Consider the following 27,628-nt stretch of genomic DNA (forward strand, 5'->3'; position numbering starts at 1 on the left):
TGTGTATGCTATCTGAAACTTTAATCATTTATTTTATCATTCATTAGTACACCTCTGTAATTACAGACTGCATTTACCACCAGTTATATGTTGTCAATCCAGTGTAACTATGTATTATTACAATGAATTACACTGTAATAAGGACCCCTTAATAAAATGAAGTGTTGCCTAATGGGTAAATCCATCATCGGTATTATGCTGGACTCTACGTTATCACGCATTATCATCTCTGCTCTCCTCTCAGCGCGCTGTACTTGTTAGTAGCAGGTGTTTTTAAAAACGGTGTTCATTTCTTAGCCAGGCAGTACAGTAGCACACACACACATACACACACATACAAAACACTGCAATGTCAGCCGCCAGCACCGAGACGAGCGCCCCGTTGCCCGCGGCCGCCGGCCGGGTGTTCTTCCAGCCGCTGGCCGGGGTAGGATGCGCTGGGTCCGGACCCATGCCGCGGGACGACCCGGTCCAGAGGAAGCAGGGGAAAGTGACGGTGAAATACGACAGGAAGGAGCTGCGGAAGAGACTGATCCTGGAGGAGTGGATTATTGAACAACTGAGCGATCTGTACGACTGTGAGGTGAGGAGAGAAGGGCTTTTCCCTGACCTGGCTGGTGGTGTAATATACTTCATTGATTCCTCTGACTGTACGCTACAGTGTATTATTGGTGATAGGTGGCTACTTTATATTCTACCATTCTGCTGCATAATATTTCTGTAGGCAGTAGCAGTAAATAAACCTAAACGCGCACGATAGTCTAGTCTCCACTCCAGTGGGTACAAAAGGGCTCTTCGGCTGTCCCCCCATAGGATAACCTTGTTTTGGTTCCAGGTAGAATTCTCTTTGGAAACGGTTTTACTCATGGGCGCAACTTTCACTGGGGACGGGGGGACAAGTCCCCCCCCCACACTCTAAAATTGCATTTTATGCCCCTCCCCTCCCCCCACTTCTAAAACCAAAGTTGCGCCCCTTTTGGAACTCGAAAGAGTTCTACCTGGAACCAAAAAGGGTTCTACCTGGAACCAAAAACGGTTCTACCTGGAACCAAAAAGGGTTCTACCTGGAACCGAAAAGGATCCTACCTGGAACCAAAAAGGGTTCTACCTGGAAACGAAAAGGGTTCTACCAGGAACCAAAAAGGGTTCTACCTGGAACCATAAAAAGTTCTACCTGGAACCAAAAAAGGGTTCTACCTGGAACCATAAAGAGTTCTACCTGGAATCAAAAAGGGTTCTACCTGGAACCATAAAGAGTTCTACCTGGAACCATAAAGAGTTCTACCTGGAACCAAAAACGGTTCTACCTGGAACCATAAAGAGTTCTACCTGGAATCACAAAGGGTTTTACCTGGAACCAAAAAAGGGTTCTACCTGGAACCATAAAGAGTTCTACCTGGAATCAAAAAGGGTTCTACCTGGAATCAAAAAGGGTTCTACCTGGAACCATAAAGAGTTCTACCTGGAACCAAAAACGGTTCTACCTGGAACCATAAAGAGTTCTACCTGGAATCACAAAGGGTTCTACCTGGAACCAAAAAAGGGTTCTACCTGGAACCATAAAGAGTTCTACCTGGAATCAAAAAGGGTTCTACCTGGAATCAAAAAGGGTTCTACCTGGAACCATAAAGAGTTCTACCTGGAACCATAAAGGGTTATCCTATGGGGACAGCCGAAGAACCATTTTAGGTTCTAGATGGCTGGTTAGTATGTGCTTTATCATAGCGAGGCCTTTAAATGACGCGGGATCAATAGTGTCTAACCTGAAGATACAGGTATCCCACTCACAACGGGCTTTTTATCCAAGTACGGCTAACTGCGTACTCGCAGCGTGTTTGAAAGTGGGCATTTTTTAAAGAAGTGGGTGAATCAACAGCTATAGGTGTAAAATGAACGCCCTATTGTGGTTAGACCGCTCATAGCCCGGTGCACCATGGGTCAGCTTAACGTTTACGTAGCAGGTTAGGAGGATTAATGTAGCACTAGGATATTTAATGTGGCAGGTTAGGAGAATGAGGTTAAGGTTAGGAAAAGGTGTTAGGATTAGCTAAAATGTGTAGCAGGTTACGATAATTAATATAGCAGGTTAGGAGAATGAGGTTAAGGTTAGGAAAAAGTGTTAGGATTAGCTGAAATGTGTAGCAGGTTAGGATAATTAACAAGGCAGGTTAGGAGAATGAGGTTAAGCTTAGATAAAATGTTACACTTCTGTTGACCCGCCCACTTCTTCTGTTGGCCCGCCCACTTCTGTTGACCCGCCCACTTTCAGATACACTCCATGTATGCAGTTACCCGGGGACTGTTTTTATGGGCGCTTTGGGTGGATTATTCAGCTCCCTTGCTCTCCCTGGTCTATTGTCCCCACTCCCCCCCAGGCTGCAGTGTCTCTCCCTGGGGAAGGCAGCAGCGCAGTGAGGGTGGAGCAGAACAGATGAATGACTGAGGTCATGAAAGACAACACACAGCTTAACGCCTCAGACTCCGTTTGTAGCCTAGTAGGTCCTACCATCACCTTTACAACCTGCTAAACTCACCTTTACAACCTGCTAAGCACACCTTTACAATCTGCTAAACTCACCTTTACAATCTGCTAAACTCACCTTTACAATCTGCTAAACTCACCTTTACAATCTGCCAAGCACACCTTTACAACCTGCTAAACTCACCTTTACAATCTGCCAAGCACACCTTTACAATCTGCTAAACTCACCTTTACAATCTGCTAAACTCACCTTTACAATCTGCCAAGCACACCTTTACAATCTGCTGAACTCACCTTTACAATCTGCCAAGCACACCTTTACAATCTGCTAAACTCACCTTTACAATCTGCTAAACTCACCTTTACAATCTGCCAAGCACACCTTTACAATCTGCCGAACTCACCTTTACAATCTGCCAAGCACACCTTTACAATCTGCTAAACTCACCTTTACAATCTGCTAAACTCACCTTTACAATCTGCCAAGCACACCTTTACAATCTGCCAAGCACACCTTTACAATCTGCCAAGCACACCTTTACAATCTGCCAAGCACACCTTTACAATCTGCTAAACTCACCTTTACAATCTGCTAAACTCACCTTTACAATCTGCTAAACTCACCTTTACAATCTGCTAAACTCACCTTTACAATCTGCCAAGCACACCTTTACAATCTGCCAAGCACACCTTTACAATCTGCCAAGCACACCTTTACAATCTGCTAAACTAGCCTTTACAATCTGCTAAACTCACCGTTACAATCTACTAAACTCACCTTTACAATCTGCTAAGCGCACCTTTACAATCTGCTAAACTCAATTTTACAATCTGCCAAGCACACCTTTACAATCTGCTGAACTCACCTTTACAATCTGCCAAGCGCACCTTTACAATATCCTAAACTCACCTTTACAATCTGCTAAACTCACCTTTACAATCTGCTAAACTCACCTTTACAATCTGCCAAGCACACCTTTACAACCTGCTAAACTCACCTTTACAATCTGCCAAGCACACCTTTACAATCTGCCAAGCACACCTTTACAATCTGCCAAGCACACCTTTACAATCTGCTAAACTAGCCTTTACAATCTGCTAAACTCACCGTTACAATCTACTAAACTAACCTTTACAATCTGCTAAACGCACCTTTACAATCTGCTAAACTCAATTTTACAATCTGCCAAGCACACCTTTACAATCTGCTGAACTCACCTTTACAATCTGCCAAGCGCACCTTTACAATCTACTAAACGCACCTTTACAATCTGCTAAACTCACCTTTACAATCTGCTAAACTCACCTTTACAATCTGCCAAGCACACCTTTACAACCTGCTAAACTCACCTTTACAATCTGCCAAGCACACCTTTCCAATCTGCTAAACTCACCTTTACAATCTGCTAAACTCACCTTTACAATCTGCCAAGCACACCTTTACAATCTGCTGAACTCACCTTTACAATCTGCCAAGCACACCTTTACAATCTGCTAAACTCACCTTTACAATCTGCTAAACTCACCTTTACAATCTGCCAAGCACACCTTTACAATCTGCCAAGCACACCTTTACAATCTGCCAAGCACACCTTCACAATCTGCAAAACTCACCTTTACAATCTGCTAAACTCACCTTTACAATCTGCTAAACTCACCTTTACAATCTGCCAAGCACACCTTTACAATCTGCCAAGCACACCTTTACAATCTGCTAAACTAGCCTTTACAATCTGCTAAACTCACCGTTACAATCTACTAAACTCACCTTTACAATCTGCTAAACGCACCTTTACAATCTGCTAAACTCAATTTTACAATCTGCCAAGCACACCTTTACAATCTGCTGAACTCACCTTTACAATCTGCCAAGCGCACCTTTACAATCTCCTAAACTCACCTTTACAATCTGCTAAACTCACCTTTACAATCTGCCAAGCACACCTTTACAATCTGCCAAGCACACCTTTACAATCTGCCAAGCACACCTTTACAATCTGCTAAACTCACCTTTACAATCTGCTAAACTCACATTTACAATCTGCTAAACTCACCTTTACAATATGCTAAACTCACCTTTACAATCTGCCAAGCACACCTTTACAACCTGCTAAACTCACCTTTACAATCTGCCAAGGACACCTTTACAATCTGCCAAGCACACCTTTACAATCTGCCAAGCACACCTTTACAATCTGTTAAACTAGCCTTTACAATCTGCTAAACTCACCGTTACAATCTACTAAACTCACCTTTACAATCTGCTAAACGCACCTTTACAATCTGCTAAACTCAATTTTACAATCTGCCAAGCACACCTTTACAATCTGCTGAACTCACCTTTACAATCTGCTAAACTCACCTTTACAATCTGCCAAGCACACCTTTACAATCTGCTGAACTCACCTTTACAATCTGCCAAGCACACCTTTACAATCTGCTAAACTCACCTTTACAATCTGCTAAACTCACCTTTACAATCTGCCAAGCACACCTTTACAATCTGCCAAGCACACCTTTACAATCTGCCAAGCACACCTTTACAATCTGCCAAGCACACCTTTACAATCTGCTAAACTCACCTTTACAATCTGCTAAACTCACCTTTACAATCTGCTAAACTCACCTTTACAATCTGCCAAGCACACCTTTACAATCTGCCAAGCACACCTTTACAATCTGCCAAGCACACCTTTACAATCTGCTAAACTAGCCTTTACAATCTGCTAAACTCACCGTTACAATCTACTAAACTCACCTTTACAATCTGCTAAACGCACCTTTACAATCTGCTAAACTCAATTTTACAATCTGCCAAGCACACCTTTACAATCTGCTGAACTCACCTTTACAATCTGCCAAGCGCACCTTTACAATCTCCTAAACTCACCTTTACAATCTGCTAAACTCACCTTTACAATCTGCCAAGCACACCTTTACAATCTGCCAAGCACACCTTTACAATCTGCCAAGCACACCTTTACAATCTGCTAAACACACCTTTACAATCTGCCAAGCACACCTTTACATTCTGCTAAACTCACCTTTACAATCTGCTAAACTCACCTTTACAATCTGCTAAACTCACCTTTACAATCTGCTAAACTCACCTTTTCAATCTGCTAAACTCACCTTTACAATCTGCTAAACTCACCTTTACAATCTGCTAAACTCACCTTTACAATCTGCCAAGCACACCTTTACAACCTGCTAAACTCACCTTTACAATCTGCCAAGCACACCTTTACAATCTGCCAAGCACACCTTTACAATCTGCCAAGCACACCTTTACAATCTGCTAAACTAGCCTTTACAATCTGCTAAACTCACCATTACAATCTACTAAACTAACCTTTACAATCTGCTAAACGCACCATTACAATCTGCTAAACTCAATTTTACAATCTGCCAAGCACACCTTTACAATCTGCTGAACTCACCTTTACAATCTGCCAAGCGCACCTTTACAATCTCCTAAACGCACCTTTACAATCAGCTAAACTCACCTTTACAATCTGCTAAACTCACCTTTACAATCTGCCAAGCACACCTTTACAACCTGCTAAACTCACCTTTACAATCTGCCAAGCACACCTTTACAATCTGCTAAACTCACCTTTACAATCTGCTAAACTCACCTTTACAATCTGCTAAACTCACCTTTACAATCTGCCAAGCACACCTTTACAATCTGCCAAGCACACCTTTACAATCTGCCAAGCACACCTTTACAATCTGCTAAACTCACCTTTACAATCTGCTAAACTCACCTTTACAATCTACTAAACTCACCTTTACAATCTGCTAAACTCACCTTTACAATCTGCTAAACTCACCTTTACAATCTGCTAAACACACCTTTACAATCTGCCAAGCACACCTTTACAATCTGCCAAGCACACCTTTACAATCTGCTAAACACACCTTTACAATCTGCCAAGCACACCTTTACAATCTGCCAAGGACACCTTTACAATCTGCCAAGCACACCTTTACAATCTGCTAAACACACCTTTACAATCTGCCAAGCACACCTTTACATTCTGCTAAACTCACCTTTACAATCTGCTAAACTCACCTTTACAATCTGCTAAACTCACCTTTACAATCTGCTAAACTCACCTTTTCAATCTGCTAAACTCACCTTTACAATCTGCCAAGCACACCTTTACAATCTGCCAAGCACACCTTTACAATCTGCCAAGCACACCTTTACAATCTGCTAAACACACCTTTACAATCTGCCAAGCACACCTTTACATTCTGCTAAACTCACCTTTACAATCTACTAAACTCACCTTTACAATCTGCTAAACGCACCTTTACAATCTGCTAAACTCAATTTTACAATCTGCCAAGCACACCTTTACAATCTGCTGAACTCACCTTTACAATCTGCCAAACACCTTTACAACCTGCTAAACTCACCTTTACAATCTGCCAAGCACACCTTTACAATCTGCCAAGCACACCTTTACAATCTGCCAAGCACACCTTTACAATCTGCTAAACTAGCCTTTACAATCTGCTAAACTCACCATTACAATCTACTAAACTAACCTTTACAATCTGCTAAACGCACCTTTACAATCTGCTAAACTCAATTTTACAATCTGCCAAGCACACATTTACAATCTGCTGAACTCACCTTTACAATCTGCCAAGCGCACCTTTACAACCTGCTAAACTCACCTTTACAATCTGCCAAGCACACCTTTCCAATCTGCTAAACTCACCTTTACAATCTGCTAAACTCACCTTTACAATCTGCCAAGCACACCTTTACAATCTGCTGAACTCACCTTTACAATCTGCCAAGCACACCTTTACAATCTGCTAAACTCACCTTTACAATCTGCTAAACTCACCTTTACAATCTGCCAAGCACACCTTTACAATCTGCCAAGCACACCTTTACAATCTGCCAAGCACACCTTTACAATCTGCCAAGCACACCTTTACAATCTGCAAAACTCACCTTTACAATCTGCTAAACTCACCTTTACAATCTGCTAAACTCACCTTTTACAATCTGCCAAGCACACCTTTACAATCTGCCAAGCACACCTTTACAATCTGCCAAGCACACCTTTACAATCTGCTAAACTAGCCTTTACAATCTGGTAAACTCACCGTTACAATCTACTAAACTAACATTTACAATCTGCTAAACGCACCTTTACAATCTGCTAAACTCAATTTTACAATCTGCCAAGCACACCTTTACAATATGCTGAACTCACCTTTACAATCTGCCAAGCGCACCTTTACAATCTCCTAAACGCACCTTTACAATCTGCTAAACTCACCTTTACAATCTGCTAAACTCACCTTTACAATCTGCCAAGCACACCTTTACAACCTGCTAAATTCACCTTTACAATCTGCCAAGCACACCTTTCCAATCTGCTAAACTCACCTTTACAATCTGCTAAACTCACCTTTACAATCTGCCAAGCACACCTTTACAATCTGCCAAGCACACCTTTACAATCTGCCAAGCACACCTTTACAATCTGCTAAACACACCTTTACAATCTGCCAAGCACACCTTTACATTCAGCTAAACTCACCTTTACAATCTGCTAAACTCACCTTTACAATCTGCTAAACTCACCTTTACAATCTGCTAAACTCACCTTTTCAATCTGCTAAACTCACCTTTACAATCTGCTAAACTCACCTTTACAATCTGCTAAACTCACCTTTACAATCTGCCAAGCACACCTTTACAATCTGCCAAGCACACCTTTACAATCTGCCAAGCACACCTTTACAATCTGCTAAACTAGCCTTTACAATCTGCTAAACTCACCATTACAATCTACTAAACTAACCTTTACAATCTGCTAAACGCACCTTTACAATCTGCTAAACTCAATTTTACAATCTGCCAAGCACACCTTTACAATCTGCTGAACTCACCTTTACAATCTGCCAAGCGCACCTTTACAATCTCCTAAACGCACCTTTACAATCAGCTAAACTCACCTTTACAATCTGCTAAACTCACCTTTACAATCTGCCAAGCACACCTTTACAACCTGCTAAACTCACCTTTACAATCTGCCAAGCACACCTTTACAATCTGCTAAACTCACCTTTACAATCTGCTAAACTCACCTTTACAATCTGCTAAACTCACCTTTACAATCTGCCAAGCACACCTTTACAATCTGCCAAGCACACCTTTACAATCTGCCAAGCACACCTTTACAATCTGCTAAACTCACCTTTACAATCTGCTAAACTCACCTTTACAATCTACTAAACTCACCTTTACAATCTGCTAAACTCACCTTTACAATCTGCTAAACTCACCTTTACAATCTGCTAAACACACCTTTACAATCTGCCAAGCACACCTTTACAATCTGCCAAGCACACCTTTACAATCTGCTAAACACACCTTTACAATCTGCCAAGCACACCTTTACAATCTGCCAAGCACACCTTTACAATCTGCCAAGCACACCTTTACAATCTGCTAAACACACCTTTACAATCTGCCAAGCACACCTTTACATTCTGCTAAACTCACCTTTACAATCTGCTAAACTCACCTTTACAATCTGCTAAACTCACCTTTACAATCTGCTAAACTCACCTTTTCAATCTGCTAAACTCACCTTTACAATCTGCCAAGCACACCTTTACAATCTGCCAAGCACACCTTTACAATCTGCCAAGCACACCTTTACAATCTGCTAAACACACCTTTACAATCTGCCAAGCACACCTTTACATTCTGCTAAACTCACCTTTACAATCTACTAAACTCACCTTTACAATCTGCTAAACGCACCTTTACAATCTGCTAAACTCAATTTTACAATCTGCCAAGCACACCTTTACAATCTGCTGAACTCACCTTTACAATCTGCCAAGCACACCTTTACAACCTGCTAAACTCACCTTTACAATCTGCCAAGCACACCTTTACAATCTGGTAAGCACACCTTTACAATCTGCCAAGCACACCTTTACAATCAGCTAAACTAGCCTTTACAATCTGCTAAACTCACCATTACAATCTACTAAACTAACCTTTACAATCTGCTAAACGCACCTTTACAATCTGCTAAACTCAATTTTACAATCTGCCAAGCACACCTTTACAATCTGCTGAACTCACCTTTACAATCTGCCAAGCACACCTTTACAATCTGCTAAACTAGCCTTTACAATCTGGTAAACTCACCGTTACAATCTACTAAACTAACCTTTACAATCTGCTAAACGCACCTTTACAATCTGCTAAACTCAATTTTACAATCTGCCAAGCACACCTTTACAATATGCTGAACTCACCTTTACAATCTGCCAAGCGCACCTTTACAATCTCCTAAACGCACCTTTACAATCTGCTAAACTCACCTTTACAATCTGCTAAACTCACCTTTACAATCTGCCAAGCACACCTTTACAACCTGCTAAATTCACCTTTACAATCTGCCAAGCACACCTTTCCAATCTGCTAAACTCACCTTTACAATCTGCTAAACTCACATTTACAATCTGCCAAGCACACCTTTACAATCTGCTGAACTCACCTTTACAATCTGCTAAACTCACCTTTACAATCTGCTAAACTCACCTTTACAATCTGCCAAGCACACCTTTACAATCTGCCAAGCACACCTTTACAATCTGCCAAGCACACCTTTACAATCTGCAAAACTCACCTTTACAATCTGCTAAACTCACCTTTACAATCTGCTAAACTCACCTTTACAATCTGCCAAGCACACCGTTACAATCTGCCAAGCACACCTTTACAATCTGCCAAGCACACCTTTACAATCTGCTAAACTAGCCTTTACAATCTGCTAAACTCACCGTTACAATCTACTAAACTCACCTTTACAATCTGCTAAACGCACCTTTACAATCTGCTAAACTCAATTTTACAATCTGCCAAGCACACCTTTACAATCTGCTGAACTCACCTTTACAATCTGCCAAGCGCACCTTTACAATCTCCTAAACTCACCTTTACAATCTGCTAAACTCACCTTTACAATCTGCCAAGCACACCTTTACAATCTGCCAAGCACACCTTTACAATCTGCCAAGCTCACCTTTACAATCTGCTAAACTCACCTTTACAATCTGCTAAACTCACATTTACAATCTGCTAAACTCACCTTTACAATCTGCAAAACTCACCTTTACAATCTGCTAAACTCACCTTTACAATCTGCTAAACTCACCTTTACAATCTGCCAAGCACACCTTTACAATCTGCCAAGCACACCTTTACAATCTGCCAAGCACACCTTTACAATCTGCTAAACTAGCCTTTACAATCTGGTAAACTCACCGTTACAATCTACTAAACTAACATTTACAATCTGCTAAACGCACCTTTACAATCTGCTAAACTCAATTTTACAATCTGCCAAGCACACCTTTACAATATGCTGAACTCACCTTTACAATCTGCCAAGCGCACCTTTACAATCTCCTAAACGCACCTTTACAATCTGCTAAACTCACCTTTACAATCTGCTAAACTCACCTTTACAATCTGCCAAGCACACCTTTACAACCTGCTAAATTCACCTTTACAATCTGCCAAGCACACCTTTCCAATCTGCTAAACTCACCTTTACAATCTGCTAAACTCACCTTTACAATCTGCTGAACTCACCTTTACAATCTGCCAAACACCTTTACAACCTGCTAAACTCACCTTTACAATCTGCCAAGCACACCTTTACAATCTGCCAAGCACACCTTTACAATCTGCCAAGCACACCTTTACAATCTGCTAAACTAGCCTTTACAATCTGCTAAACTCACCATTACAATCTACTAAACTAACCTTTACAATCTGCTAAACGCACCTTTACAATCTGCTAAACTCAATTTTACAATCTGCCAAGCACACATTTACAATCTGCTGAACTCACCTTTACAATCTGCCAAGCGCACCTTTACAACCTGCTAAACTCACCTTTACAATCTGCCAAGCACACCTTTCCAATCTGCTAAACTCACCTTTACAATCTGCTAAACTCACCTTTACAATCTGCCAAGCACACCTTTACAATCTGCTGAACTCACCTTTACAATCTGCCAAGCACACCTTTACAATCTGCTAAACTCACCTTTACAATCTGCTAAACTCACCTTTACAATCTGCCAAGCACACCTTTACAATCTGCCAAGCACACCTTTACAATCTGCCAAGCACACCTTTACAATCTGCCAAGCACACCTTTACAATCTGCAAAACTCACCTTTACAATCTGCTAAACTCACCTTTACAATCTGCTAAACTCACCTTTACAATCTGCCAAGCACACCTTTACAATCTGCCAAGCACACCTTTACAATCTGCCAAGCACACCTTTACAATCTGCTAAACTAGCCTTTACAATCTGGTAAACTCACCGTTACAATCTACTAAACTAACATTTACAATCTGCTAAACGCACCTTTACAATCTGCTAAACTCAATTTTACAATCTGCCAAGCACACCTTTACAATATGCTGAACTCACCTTTACAATCTGCCAAGCGCACCTTTACAATCTCCTAAACGCACCTTTACAATCTGCTAAACTCACCTTTACAATCTGCTAAACTCACCTTTACAATCTGCCAAGCACACCTTTACAACCTGCTAAATTCACCTTTACAATCTGCCAAGCACACCTTTCCAATCTGCTAAACTCACCTTTACAATCTGCTAAACTCACCTTTACAATCTGCCAAGCACACCTTTACAATCTGCCAAGCACACCTTTACAATCTGCCAAGCACACCTTTACAATCTGCTAAACACACCTTTACAATCTGCCAAGCACACCTTTACATTCAGCTAAACTCACCTTTACAATCTGCTAAACTCACCTTTACAATCTGCTAAACTCACCTTTACAATCTGCTAAACTCACCTTTTCAATCTGCTAAACTCACCTTTACAATCTGCTAAACTCACCTTTACAATCTGCTAAACTCACCTTTACAATCTGCCAAGCACACCTTTACAATCTGCCAAGCACACCTTTACAATCTGCCAAGCACACCTTTACAATCTGCTAAACTAGCCTTTACAATCTGCTAAACTCACCATTACAATCTACTAAACTAACCTTTACAATCTGCTAAACGCACCTTTACAATCTGCTAAACTCAATTTTACAATCTGCCAAGCACACCTTTACAATCTGCTGAACTCACCTTTACAATCTGCCAAGCGCACCTTTACAATCTCCTAAACGCACCTTTACAATCAGCTAAACTCACCTTTACAATCTGCTAAACTCACCTTTACAATCTGCCAAGCACACCTTTACAACCTGCTAAACTCACCTTTACAATCTGCCAAGCACACCTTTACAATCTGCTAAACTCACCTTTACAATCTGCTAAACTCACCTTTACAATCTGCTAAACTCACCTTTACAATCTGCCAAGCACACCTTTACAATCTGCCAAGCACACCTTTACAATCTGCCAAGCACACCTTTACAATCTGCTAAACTCACCTTTACAATCTGCTAAACTCACCTTTACAATCTACTAAACTCACCTTTACAATCTGCTAAACTCACCTTTACAATCTGCTAAACTCACCTTTTACAATCTGCTAAACACACCTTTACAATCTGCCAAGCACACCTTTACAATCTGCCAAGCACACCTTTACAATCTGCTAAACACACCTTTACAATCTGCCAAGCACACCTTTACAATCTGCCAAGCACACCTTTACAATCTGCCAAGCACACCTTTACAATCTGCTAAACACACCTTTACAATCTGCCAAGCACACCTTTACATTCTGCTAAACTCACCTTTACAATCTGCTAAACTCACCTTTACAATCTGCTAAACTCACCTTTACAATCTGCTAAACTCACCTTTTCAATCTGCTAAACTCACCTTTACAATCTGCCAAGCACACCTTTACAATCTGCCAAGCACACCTTTACAATCTGCCAAGCACACCTTTACAATCTGCTAAACACACCTTTACAATCTGCCAAGCACACCTTTACATTCTGCTAAACTCACCTTTACAATCTACTAAACTCACCTTTACAATCTGCTAAACGCACCTTTACAATCTGCTAAACTCAATTTTACAATCTGCCAAGCACACCTTTACAATCTGCTGAACTCACCTTTACAATCTGCCAAGCACACCTTTACAACCTGCTAAACTCACCTTTACAATCTGCCAAGCACACCTTTACAATCTGGTAAGCACACCTTTACAATCTGCCAAGCACACCTTTACAATCAGCTAAACTAGCCTTTACAATCTGCTAAACTCACCATTACAATCTACTAAACTAACCTTTACAATCTGCTAAACGCACCTTTACAATCTGCTAAACTCAATTTTACAATCTGCCAAGCACACCTTTACAATCTGCTGAACTCACCTTTACAATCTGCCAAGCACACCTTTACAATCTGCTAAACTAGCCTTTACAATCTGGTAAACTCACCGTTACAATCTACTAAACTAACCTTTACAATCTGCTAAACGCACCTTTACAATCTGCTAAACTCAATTTTACAATCTGCCAAGCACACCTTTACAATATGCTGAACTCACCTTTACAATCTGCCAAGCGCACCTTTACAATCTCCTAAACGCACCTTTACAATCTGCTAAACTCACCTTTACAATCTGCTAAACTCACCTTTACAATCTGCCAAGCACACCTTTACAACCTGCTAAATTCACCTTTACAATCTGCCAAGCACACCTTTCCAATCTGCTAAACTCACCTTTACAATCTGCTAAACTCACATTTACAATCTGCCAAGCACACCTTTACAATCTGCTGAACTCACCTTTACAATCTGCTAAACTCACCTTTACAATCTGCTAAACTCACCTTTACAATCTGCCAAGCACACCTTTACAATCTGCCAAGCACACCTTTACAATCTGCCAAGCACACCTTTACAATCTGCAAAACTCACCTTTACAATCTGCTAAACTCACCTTTACAATCTGCTAAACTCACCTTTACAATCTGCCAAGCACACCGTTACAATCTGCCAAGCACACCTTTACAATCTGCCAAGCACACCTTTACAATCTGCTAAACTAGCCTTTTACAATCTGCTAAACTCACCGTTACAATCTACTAAACTCACCTTTACAATCTGCTAAACGCACCTTTACAATCTGCTAAACTCAATTTTACAATCTGCCAAGCACACCTTTACAATCTGCTGAACTCACCTTTACAATCTGCCAAGCGCACCTTTACAATCTCCTAAACTCACCTTTACAATCTGCTAAACTCACCTTTACAATCTGCCAAGCACACCTTTACAATCTGCCAAGCACACCTTTACAATCTGCCAAGCACACCTTTACAATCTGCTAAACTCACCTTTACAATCTGCTAAACTCACATTTACAATCTGCTAAACTCACCTTTACAATCTGCAAAACTCACCTTTACAATCTGCTAAACTCACCTTTACAATCTGCTAAACTCACCTTTACAATCTGCCAAGCACACCTTTACAATCTGCCAAGCACACCTTTACAATCTGCCAAGCACACCTTTACAATCTGCTAAACTAGCCTTTACAATCTGGTAAACTCACCGTTACAATCTACTAAACTAACATTTACAATCTGCTAAACGCACCTTTACAATCTGCTAAACTCAATTTTACAATCTGCCAAGCACACCTTTACAATATGCTGAACTCACCTTTACAATCTGCCAAGCGCACCTTTACAATCTCCTAAACGCACCTTTACAATCTGCTAAACTCACCTTTACAATCTGCTAAACTCACCTTTACAATCTGCCAAGCACACCTTTACAACCTGCTAAATTCACCTTTACAATCTGCCAAGCACACCTTTCCAATCTGCTAAACTCACCTTTACAATCTGCTAAACTCACCTTTTACAATCTGCCAAGCACACCTTTACAATCTGCCAAGCACACCTTTACAATCTGCCAAGCACACCTTTACAATCTGCTAAACACACCTTTACAATCTGCCAAGCACACCTTTACATTCTGCTAAACTCACCTTTACAATCTGCTAAACTCACCTTTACAATCTGCTAAACTCACCTTTACAATCTGCTAAACTCACCTTTTCAATCTGCTAAACTCACCTTTACAATCTGCTAAACTCACCTTTACAATCTGCTAAACTCACCTTTACAATCTGCCAAGCACACCTTTACAATCTGCCAAGCACACCTTTACAATCTGCCAAGCACACCTTTACAATCTGCTAAACTAGCCTTTACAATCTGCTAAACTCACCATTACAATCTACTAAACTAACCTTTACAATCTGCTAAACGCACCTTTACAATCTGCTAAACTCAATTTTACAATCTGCCAAGCACACCTTTACAATCTGCTGAACTCACCTTTACAATCTGCCAAGCGCACCTTTACAATCTCCTAAACGCACCTTTACAATCAGCTAAACTCACCTTTACAATCTGCTAAACTCACCTTTACAATCTGCCAAGCACACCTTTACAACCTGCTAAACTCACCTTTACAATCTGCTAAACTCACCTTTACAATCTGCTAAACTCACCTTTACAATCTGCCAAGCACACCTTTACAATCTGCCAAGCACACCTTTACAATCTGCCAAGCACACCTTTACAATCTGCTAAACTCACCTTTACAATCTGCTAAACTCACCTTTACAATCTGCTAAACTCACCTTTACAATCTGCCAAGCACACCTTTACAATCTGCCAAGCACACCTTTACAATCTGCCAAGCACACCTTTACAATCTGCTAAACTCACCTTTACAATCTGCTAAACTCACCTTTACAATCTACTAAACTCACCTTTACAATCTGCTAAACTCACCTTTACAATCTGCTAAACTCACCTTTACAATCTGCTAAACACACCTTTACAATCTGCCAAGCACACCTTTACAATCTGCCAAGCACACCTTTACAATCTGCTAAACACAGCTTTACAATCTGCCAAGCACACCTTTACAATCTGCCAAGCACACCTTTACAATCTGCCAAGCACACCTTTACAATCTGCTAAACACACCTTTACAATCTGCCAAGCACACCTTTACATTCTGCTAAACTCACCTTTACAATCTGCTAAACTCACCTTTACAATCTGCTAAACTCACCTTTACAATCTGCTAAACTCACCTTTTCAATCTGCTAAACTCACCTTTACAATCTGCCAAGCACACCTTTACAATCTGCCAAGCACACCTTTACAATCTGCCAAGCACACCTTTACAATCTGCCAAGCACACCTTTACAATCTGCTAAACACACCTTTACAATCTGCCAAGCACACCTTTACATTCTGCTAAACTCACCTTTACAATCTACTAAACTCACCTTTACAATCTGCTAAACGCACCTTTACAATCTGCTAAACTCAATTTTACAATCTGCCAAGCACACCTTTACAATCTGCTGAACTCACCTTTACAATCTGCCAAGCACACCTTTACAACCTGCTAAACTCACCTTTACAATCTGCCAAGCACACCTTTACAATCTGGTAAGCACACCTTTACAATCTGCCAAGCACACCTTTACAATCAGCTAAACTAGCCTTTACAATCTGCTAAACTCACCATTACAATCTACTAAACTAACCTTTACAATCTGCTAAACGCACCTTTACAATCTGCTAAACTCAATTTTACAATCTGCCAAGCACACCTTTACAATCTGCTGAACTCACCTTTACAATCTGCCAAGCGCACCTTTACAACCTGCTAAACTCACCTTTACAATCTGCCAAGCACACCTTTCCAATCTGCTAAACTCACCTTTACAATCTGCTAAACTCACCTTTACAATCTGCCAAGCACACCTTTACAATCTGCTGAACTCACCTTTACAATCTGCCAAGCACACCTTTACAATCTGCTAAACTCACCTTTACAATCTGCTAAACTCACCTTTACAATCTGCCAAGCACACCTTTACAATCTGCCAAGCACACCTTTACAATCTGCCAAGCACACCTTTACAATCTGCCAAGCACACCTTTACAATCTGCAAAACTCACCTTTACAATCTGCTAAACTCACCTTTACAATCTGCTAAACTCACCTTTACAATCTGCCAAGCACACCTTTACAATCTGCCAAGCACACCTTTACAATCTGCCAAGCACACCTTTACAATCTGCTAAACTAGCCTTTACAATCTGGTAAACTCACCGTTACAATCTACTAAACTAACCTTTACAATCTGCTAAACGCACCTTTACAATCTGCTAAACTCAATTTTACAATCTGCCAAGCACACCTTTACAATATGCTGAACTCACCTTTACAATCTGCCAAGCGCACCTTTACAATCTCCTAAACGCACCTTTACAATCTGCTAAACTCACCTTTACAATCTGCTAAACTCACCTTTACAATCTGCCAAGCACACCTTTTACAACCTGCTAAATTCACCTTTACAATCTGCCAAGCACACCTTTCCAATCTGCTAAACTCACCTTTACAATCTGCTAAACTCACATTTACAATCTGCCAAGCACACCTTTACAATCTGCTGAACTCACCTTTACAATCTGCTAAACTCACCTTTACAATCTGCTAAACTCACCTTTACAATCTGCCAAGCACACCTTTACAATCTGCCAAGCACACCTTTACAATCTGCCAAGCACACCTTTACAATCTGCAAAACTCACCTTTACAATCTGCTAAACTCACCTTTACAATCTGCTAAACTCACCTTTACAATCTGCCAAGCACACCGTTACAATCTGCCAAGCACACCTTTACAATCTGCCAAGCACACCTTTACAATCTGCTAAACTAGCCTTTACAATCTGCTAAACTCACCGTTACAATCTACTAAACTCACCTTTACAATCTGCTAAACGCACCTTTACAATCTGCTAAACTCAATTTTACAATCTGCCAAGCACACCTTTACAATCTGCTGAACTCACCTTTACAATCTGCCAAGCGCACCTTTACAATCTCCTAAACTCACCTTTACAATCTGCTAAACTCACCTTTACAATCTGCCAAGCACACCTTTACAATCTGCCAAGCACACCTTTACAATCTGCCAAGCACACCTTTACAATCTGCTAAACTCACCTTTACAATCTGCTAAACTCACATTTACAATCTGCTAAACTCACCTTTACAATATGCTAAACTCACCTTTACAATCTGCCAAGCACACCTTTACAACCTGCTAAACTCACCTTTACAATCTGCCAAGCACACCTTTACAATCTGCCAAGCACACCTTTACAATCTGCCAAGCACACCTTTACAATCTGTTAAACTAGCCTTTACAATCTGCTAAACTCACCGTTACAATCTACTAAACTCACCTTTACAATCTGCTAAACGCACCTTTACAATCTGCTAAACTCAATTTTACAATCTGCCAAGCACACCTTTACAATCTGCTGAACTCACCTTTACAATCTGCTAAACTCACCTTTACAATCTGCCAAGCACACCTTTACAATCTGCTGAACTCACCTTTACAATCTGCCAAGCACACCTTTACAATCTGCTAAACTCACCTTTACAATCTGCTAAACTCACCTTTACAATCTGCCAAGCACACCTTTACAATCTGCCAAGCACACCTTTACAATCTGCCAAGCACACCTTTACAATCTGCCAAGCACACCTTTACAATCTGCTAAACTCACCTTTACAATCTGCTAAACTCACCTTTACAATCTGCTAAACTCACCTTTACAATCTGCCAAGCACACCTTTACAATCTGCCAAGCACACCTTTACAATCTGCCAAGCACACCTTTACAATCTGCTAAACTAGCCTTTACAATCTGCTAAACTCACCGTTACAATCTACTAAACTCACCTTTACAATCTGCTAAACGCACCTTTACAATCTGCTGAACTCAATTTTACAATCTGCCAAGCACACCTTTACAATCTGCTGAACTCACCTTTACAATCTGCCAAGCGCACCTTTACAATCTCCTAAACTCACCTTTACAATCTGCTAAACTCACCTTTACAATCTGCCAAGCACACCTTTACAATCTGCCAAGCACACCTTTACAATCTGCCAAGCACACCTTTACAATCTGCTAAACACACCTTTACAATCTGCCAAGCACACCTTTACATTCTGCTAAACTCACCTTTACAATCTGCTAAACTCACCTTTACAATCTGCTAAACTCACCTTTACAATCTGCTAAACTCACCTTTTCAATCTGCTAAACTCACCTTTACAATCTGCCAAGCACACCTTTACAATCTGCCAAGCACACCTTTACAATCTGCCAAGCACACCTTTACAATCTGCTAAACTAGCCTTTACAATCTGCTAAACTCACCGTTACAATCTACTAAACTCACCTTTACAATCTGCTAAACGCACCTTTACAATCTGCTAAACTCAATTTTACAATCTGCCAAGCACACCTTTACAATCTGCTGAACTCACCTTTACAATCTGCCAAGCGCACCTTTACAATCTCCTAAACTCACCTTTACAATCTGCTAAACTCACCTTTACAATCTGCTAAACTCACCTTTACAATCTGCCAAGCACACCTTTACAACCTGCTAAACTCACCTTTACAATCTGCCAAGCACACCTTTACAATCTGCCAAGCACACCTTTACAATCTGCCAAGCACACCTTTACAATCTGCCAAGCACACCTTTACAATCTGCCAAGCACACCTTTACAATCTGCCAAGCACACCTTTACAATCTGCTAAACTCACCTTTACAATCTGCTAAACTCACATTTACAATCTGCTAAACTCACCTTTACAATATGCTAAACTCACCTTTACAATCTGCCAAGCACACCTTTACAACCTGCTAAACTCACCTTTACAATCTGCCAAGCACACCTTTACAATCTGCCAAGCACACCTTTACAATCTGCCAAGCACACCTTTACAATCTGTTAAACTAGCCTTTACAATCTGCTAAACTCACCGTTACAATCTACTAAACTCACCTTTACAATCTGCTAAACGCACCTTTACAATCTGCTAAACTCAATTTTACAATCTGCCAAGCACACCTTTACAATCTGCTGAACTCACCTTTACAATCTGCTAAACTCACCTTTACAATCTGCCAAGCACACCTTTACAATCTGCTGAACTCACCTTTACAATCTGCCAAGCACACCTTTACAATCTGCTAAACTCACCTTTACAATCTGCTAAACTCACCTTTACAATCTGCCAAGCACACCTTTACAATCTGCCAAGCACACCTTTACAATCTGCCAAGCACACCTTTACAATCTGCCAAGCACACCTTTACAATCTGCTAAACTCACCTTTACAATCTGCTAAACTCACCTTTACAATCTGCTAAACTCACCTTTACAATCTGCCAAGCACACCTTTACAATCTGCCAAGCACACCTTTACAATCTGCCAAGCACACCTTTACAATCTGCTAAACTAGCCTTTACAATCTGCTAAACTCACCGTTACAATCTACTAAACTCACCTTTACAATCTGCTAAACGCACCTTTACAATCTGCTAAACTCAATTTTACAATCTGCCAAGCACACCTTTACAATCTGCTGAACTCACCTTTACAATCTGCCAAGCGCACCTTTACAATCTCCTAAACTCACCTTTACAATCTGCTAAACTCACCTTTACAATCTGCCAAGCACACCTTTACAATCTGCCAAGCACACCTTTACAATCTGCCAAGCACACCTTTACAATCTGCTAAACACACCTTTACAATCTGCCAAGCACACCTTTACATTCTGCTAAACTCACCTTTACAATCTGCTAAACTCACCTTTACAATCTGCTAAACTCACCTTTTACAATCTGCTAAACTCACCTTTTCAATCTGCTAAACTCACCTTTACAATCTGCCAAGCACACCTTTACAATCTGCCAAGCACACCTTTACAATCTGCCAAGCACACCTTTACAATCTGCTAAACTAGCCTTTACAATCTGCTAAACTCACCGTTACAATCTACTAAACTCACCTTTACAATCTGCTAAACGCACCTTTACAATCTGCTAAACTCAATTTTACAATCTGCCAAGCACACCTTTACAATCTGCTGAACTCACCTTTACAATCTGCCAAGCGCACCTTTACAATCTCCTAAACTCACCTTTACAATCTGCTAAACTCACCTTTACAATCTGCTAAACTCACCTTTACAATCTGCCAAGCACACCTTTACAACCTGCTAAACTCACCTTTACAATCTGCCAAGCACACCTTTACAATCTGCCAAGCACACCTTTACAATCTGCCAAGCACACCTTTACAATCTGCTAAACTTGCCTTTACAATCTGCTAAACTCACCATTACAATCTACTAAACTAACCTTTACAATCTGCTAAACGCACCTTTACAATCTGCTAAACTCAATTTTACAATCTGCCAAGCACACCTTTACAATCTGCTGAACTCACCTTTACAATCTGCCAAGCGCACCTTTACAATCTCCTAAACGCACCTTTACAATCTGCTAAACTCACCTTTACAATCTGCTAAACTCACCTTTACAATCTGCCAAGCACACCTTTACAACCTGCTAAACTCACCTTTACAATCTGCCAAGCACACCTTTACAATCTGCTAAACTCACCTTTACAATCTGCTAAACTCACCTTTACAATCTGCTAAACTCACCTTTACAATCTGCCAAGCACACCTTTACAATCTGCCAAGCACACCTTTACAATCTGCCAAGCACACCTTTACAATCTGCTAAACTCACCTTTACAATCTGCTAAACTCACCTTTACAATCTACTAAACTCACCTTTACAATCTGCTAAACTCACCTTTACAATCTGCTAAACTCACCTTTACAATCTGCTAAACACACCTTTACAATCTGCCAAGCACACCTTTACAATCTGCCAAGCACACCTTTACAATCTGCTAAACACACCTTTACAATCTGCCAAGCACACCTTTACAATCTGCCAAGCACACCTTTACAATCTGCCAAGCACACCTTTACAATCTGCTAAACACACCTTTACAATCTGCCAAGCACACCTTTACATTCTGCTAAACTCACCTTTACAATCTGCTAAACTCACCTTTACAATCTGCTAAACTCACCTTTACAATCTGCTAAACTCACCTTTTCAATCTGCTAAACTCACCTTTACAATCTGCCAAGCACACCTTTACAATCTGCCAAGCACACCTTTACAATCTGCCAAGCACACCTTTACAATCTGCCAAGCACACCTTTACAATCTGCTAAACACACCTTTACAATCTGCCAAGCACACCTTTACATTCTGCTAAACTCACCTTTACAATCTACTAAACTCACCTTTACAATCTGCTAAACGCACCTTTTACAATCTGCTAAACTCAATTTTACAATCTGCCAAGCACACCTTTACAATCTGCTGAACTCACCTTTACAATCTGCCAAGCACACCTTTACAATCTGCTAAACGCACCTTTACAATCTGCTAAACTCAATTTTACAATCTGCCAAGCACACCTTTACAATCTGCTGAACTCACCTTTACAATCTGCCAAGCACACCTTTACAACCTGCTAAACTCACCTTTACAATCTGCCAAGCACACCTTTACAATCTGCCAAGCACACCTTTACAATCTGCCAAGCACACCTTTACAATCTGCTAAACTAGCCTTTACAATCTGCTAAACTCACCATTACAATCTACTAAACTAACCTTTACAATCTGCTAAACGCACCTTTACAATCTGCTAAACTCAATTTTACAATCTGCCAAGCACACCTTTACAATCTGCTGAACTCACCTTTACAATCTGCCAAGCGCACCTTTACAATCTCCTAAACTCACCTTTACAATCTGCTAAACTCACCTTTACAATCTGCTAAACTCACCTTTACAATCTGCCAAGCACACCTTTACAATCTGCTAAACTCAATTTTACAATCTGCCAAGCACACCTTTACAATCTGCTGAACTCACCTTTACAATCTGCCAAGCACACCTTTACAACCTGCTAAACTCACCTTTACAATCTGCCAAGCACACCTTTACAATCTGCCAAGCACACCTTTACAATCTGCCAAGCACACCTTTACAATCTGCTAAACTAGCCTTTACAATCTGCTAAACTCACCATTACAATCTACTAAACTAACCTTTACAATCTGCTAAACGCACCTTTACAATCTGCTAAACTCAATTTTACAATCTGCCAAGCACACCTTTACAATCTGCTGAACTCACCTTTACAATCTGCCAAGCGCACCTTTACAACCTGCTAAACTCACCTTTACAATCTGCCAAGCACACCTTTCCAATCTGCTAAACTCACCTTTACAATCTGCTAAACTCACCTTTACAATCTGCCAAGCACACCTTTACAATCTGCTGAACTCACCTTTACAATCTGCCAAGCACACCTTTACAATCTGCTAAACTCACCTTTACAATCTGCTAAACTCACCTTTACAATCTGCCAAGCACACCTTTACAATCTGCCAAGCACACCTTTACAATCTGCCAAGCACACCTTTACAATCTGCCAAGCACACCTTTACAATCTGCAAAACTCACCTTTACAATCTGCTAAACTCACCTTTACAATCTGCTAAACTCACCTTTACAATCTGCCAAGCACACCTTTACAATCTGCCAAGCACACCTTTACAATCTGCCAAGCACACCTTTACAATCTGCTAAACTAGCCTTTACAATCTGGTAAACTCACCGTTACAATCTACTAAACTAACCTTTACAATCAGCTAAACGCACCTTTACAATCTGCTAAACTCAATTTTACAATCTGCCAAGCACACCTTTACAATCTGCTGAACTCACCTTTACAATCTGCCAAGCGCACCTTTACAATCTCCTAAACGCACCTTTACAATCTGCTAAACTCACCTTTACAATCTGCTAAACTCACCTTTACAATCTGCCAAGCACACCTTTACAACCTGCTAAACTCACCTTTACAATCTGCCAAGCACACCTTTCCAATCTGCTAAACTCACCTTTACAATCTGCTAAACTCACCTTTACAATCTGCCAAGCACACCTTTACAATCTGCTGAACTCACCTTTACAATCTGCTAAACTCACCTTTACAATCTGCTAAACTCACCTTTACAATCTGCCAAGCACACCTTTACAATCTGCCAAGCACACCTTTACAATCTGCCAAGCACACCTTTACAATCTGCAAAACTCACCTTTACATTCTGCTAAACTCACCTTTACAATCTGCTAAACTCACCTTTACAATCTGCCAAGCACACCGTTACAATCTGCCAAGCACACCTTTACAATCTGCCAAGCACACCTTTACAATCTGCTAAACTAGCCTTTACAATCTGCTAAACTCACCGTTACAATCTACTAAACTCACCTTTACAATCTGCTAAACGCACCTTTACAATCTGCTAAACTCAAATTTACAATCTGCCAAGCACACCTTTACAATCTGCTGAACTCACCTTTACAATCTGCCAAGCGCACCTTTACAATCTCCTAAACTCACCTTTACAATCTGCTAAACTCACCTTTACAATCTGCCAAGCACACCTTTACAATCTGCCAAGCACACCTTTACAATCTGCCAAGCACACCTTTACAATCTGCTAAACTCACCTTTACAATCTGCTAAACTCACCTTTACAATCTGCTAAACTCACCTTTACAATCTGCTAAACTCACCTTTACAATCTGCCAAGCACACCTTTACAACCTGCTAAACTCACCTTTACAATCTGCCAAGCACACCTTTACAATCTGCCAAGCACACCTTTACAATCTGCCAAGCACACCTTTACAATCTGCTAAACTAGCCTTTACAATCTGCTAAACTCACCGTTACAATCTACTAAACTCACCTTTACAATCTGCTAAACGCACCTTTACAATCTGCTAAACTCAATTTTACAATCTGCCAAGCACACCTTTACAATCTGCTGAACTCACCTTTACAATCTGCCAAGCGCACCTTTACAATCTCCTAAACTCACCTTTACAATCTGCTAAACTCACCTTTTCAATCTGCTAAACTCACCTTTACAATCTGCCAAGCACACCTTTACAATCTGCCAAGCACACCTTTACAATCTGCCAAGCACACCTTTACAATCTGCTAAACTAGCCTTTACAATCTGCTAAACTCACCGTTACAATCTACTAAACTCACCTTTACAATCTGCTAAACGCACCTTTACAATCTGCTAAACTCAATTTTACAATCTGCCAAGCACACCTTTACAATCTGCTGAACTCACCTTTACAATCTGCCAAGCGCACCTTTACAATCTCCTAAACTCACCTTTACAATCTGCTAAACTCACCTTTACAATCTGCCAAGCACACCTTTACAATCTGCCAAGCACACCTTTACAATCTGCTAAACTAGCCTTTACAATCTGCTAAACTCACCTTTACAATCTCCTAAACTCACCTTTACAATCTGCTAAACTCACCTTTACAATCTGCTAAACTCACCTTTACAATCTGCCAAGCACACCTTTACAACCTGCTAAACTCACCTTTACAATCTGCCAAGCACACCTTTACAATCTGCTAAACTCACATTTACAATCTGCTAAACTCACCTTTACAATCTGCCAAGCACACCTTTACAATCTGCTGAACTCACCTTTACAATCTGCCAAGCACACCTTTACAATCTGCTAAACTCACCTTTACAATCTGCTAAACTCACCTTTACAATCTGCCAAGCACACCTTTACAATCTGCCAAGCACACCTTTACAATCTGCCAAGCACACCTTTACAATCTGCCAAGCACACCTTTACAATCTGCTAAACTCACCTTTACAATCTGCTAAACTCACCTTTACAATCTGCCAAGCACACCTTTACAATCTGCCAAGCACACCTTTACAATCTGCCAAGCACACCTTTACAATCTGCTAAACTAGCCTTTACAATCTGCTAAACTCACCGTTACAATCTACTAAACTCACCTTTACAATCTGCTAAACGCACCTTTACAATCTGCTAAACTCAATTTTACAATCTGCCAAGCACACCTTTACAATCTGCCAAGCACACCTTTACAATCTGCTAAACTCACCTTTACAATCTGCCAAGCACACCTTTACAATCTGCCAAGCACACCTTTACAATCTGCCAAGCACACCTTTACAATCTGCTAAACACACCTTTACAATCTGCCAAGCACACCTTTACATTCTGCTAAACTCACCTTTACAATCTGCTAAACTCACCTTTACAATCTGCTAAACTCACCTTTACAATCTGCTAAACTCACCTTTTCAATCTGCTAAACTCACCTTTACAATCTGCCAAGCACACCTTTACAATCTGCCAAGCACACCTTTACAATCTGCCAAGCACACCTTTACAATCTGCTAAACTAGCCTTTACAATCTGCTAAACTCACCTTTACAATCTACTAAACTCACCTTTACAATCTGCTAAACGCACCTTTACAATCTGCTAAACTCAATTTTACAATCTGCCAAGCACACCTTTACAATCTGCTGAACTCACCTTTACAATCTGCCAAGCGCACCTTTACAATCTCCTAAACTCACCTTTACAATCTGCTAAACTCACCTTTACAATCTGCCAAGCGCAACCTTTACAATCTGCCAAGCACACCTTTACAATCTGCCAAGCACACCTTTACAATCTGCTAAACTCACCTTTACAATCTGCTAAACTCACCTTTACAATCTGCCAAGCACACCTTTACAACCTGCTAAACTCACCTTTACAATCTGCCAAGCACACCTTTACAATCTGCCAAGCACACCTTTACAATCTGCCAAGCACACCTTTACAATCTGCTAAACTAGCCTTTACAATCTGCTAAACTCACCGTTACAATCTACTAAACTCACCTTTACAATCTGCTAAACGCACCTTTACAATCTGCTAAACTCAATTTTACAATCTGCCAAGCACACCTTTACAATCTGCTGAACTCACCTTTACAATCTGCCAAGCGCACCTTTACAATCTCCTAAACTCACCTTTACAATCTGCTAAACTCACCTTTACAATCTGCTAAACTCACCTTTACAATCTGCCAAGCACACCTTTACAACCTGCTAAACTCACCTTTACAAACTGCCAAGCACACCTTTACAATCTACTAAACTAACCTTTACAATCTGCTAAACTCACCTTTACAATCTGCCAAGCACACCTTTACAATC

The 27,628-nt window shown here is 40.6% G+C and overlaps 1 protein-coding gene across 1 annotated transcript in view; it reads left to right on the top strand.

The window, feature by feature from the left end:
• Nucleotides 1–222: 222 nt before the first annotated feature.
• The window catches only part of ppp1r14c (protein phosphatase 1, regulatory (inhibitor) subunit 14C), a 64,063-nt gene continuing 36,657 nt past the window's right edge, over nt 223–27,628 (top strand). Inside the window, exon 1 of the mRNA XM_014206254.2 lies at nt 223–583. Coding sequence (XP_014061729.2) covers nt 350–583 — 234 coding nt within the window. The 5' untranslated portion in view covers nt 223–349. The remainder of the gene's footprint in view (nt 584–27,628) is intronic.

The sequence above is a fragment of the Salmo salar genome, chromosome ssa06, assembly GCF_905237065.1.
Source record: "Salmo salar chromosome ssa06, Ssal_v3.1, whole genome shotgun sequence".
Classification (NCBI taxonomy): domain Eukaryota; kingdom Metazoa; phylum Chordata; class Actinopteri; order Salmoniformes; family Salmonidae; genus Salmo; species Salmo salar.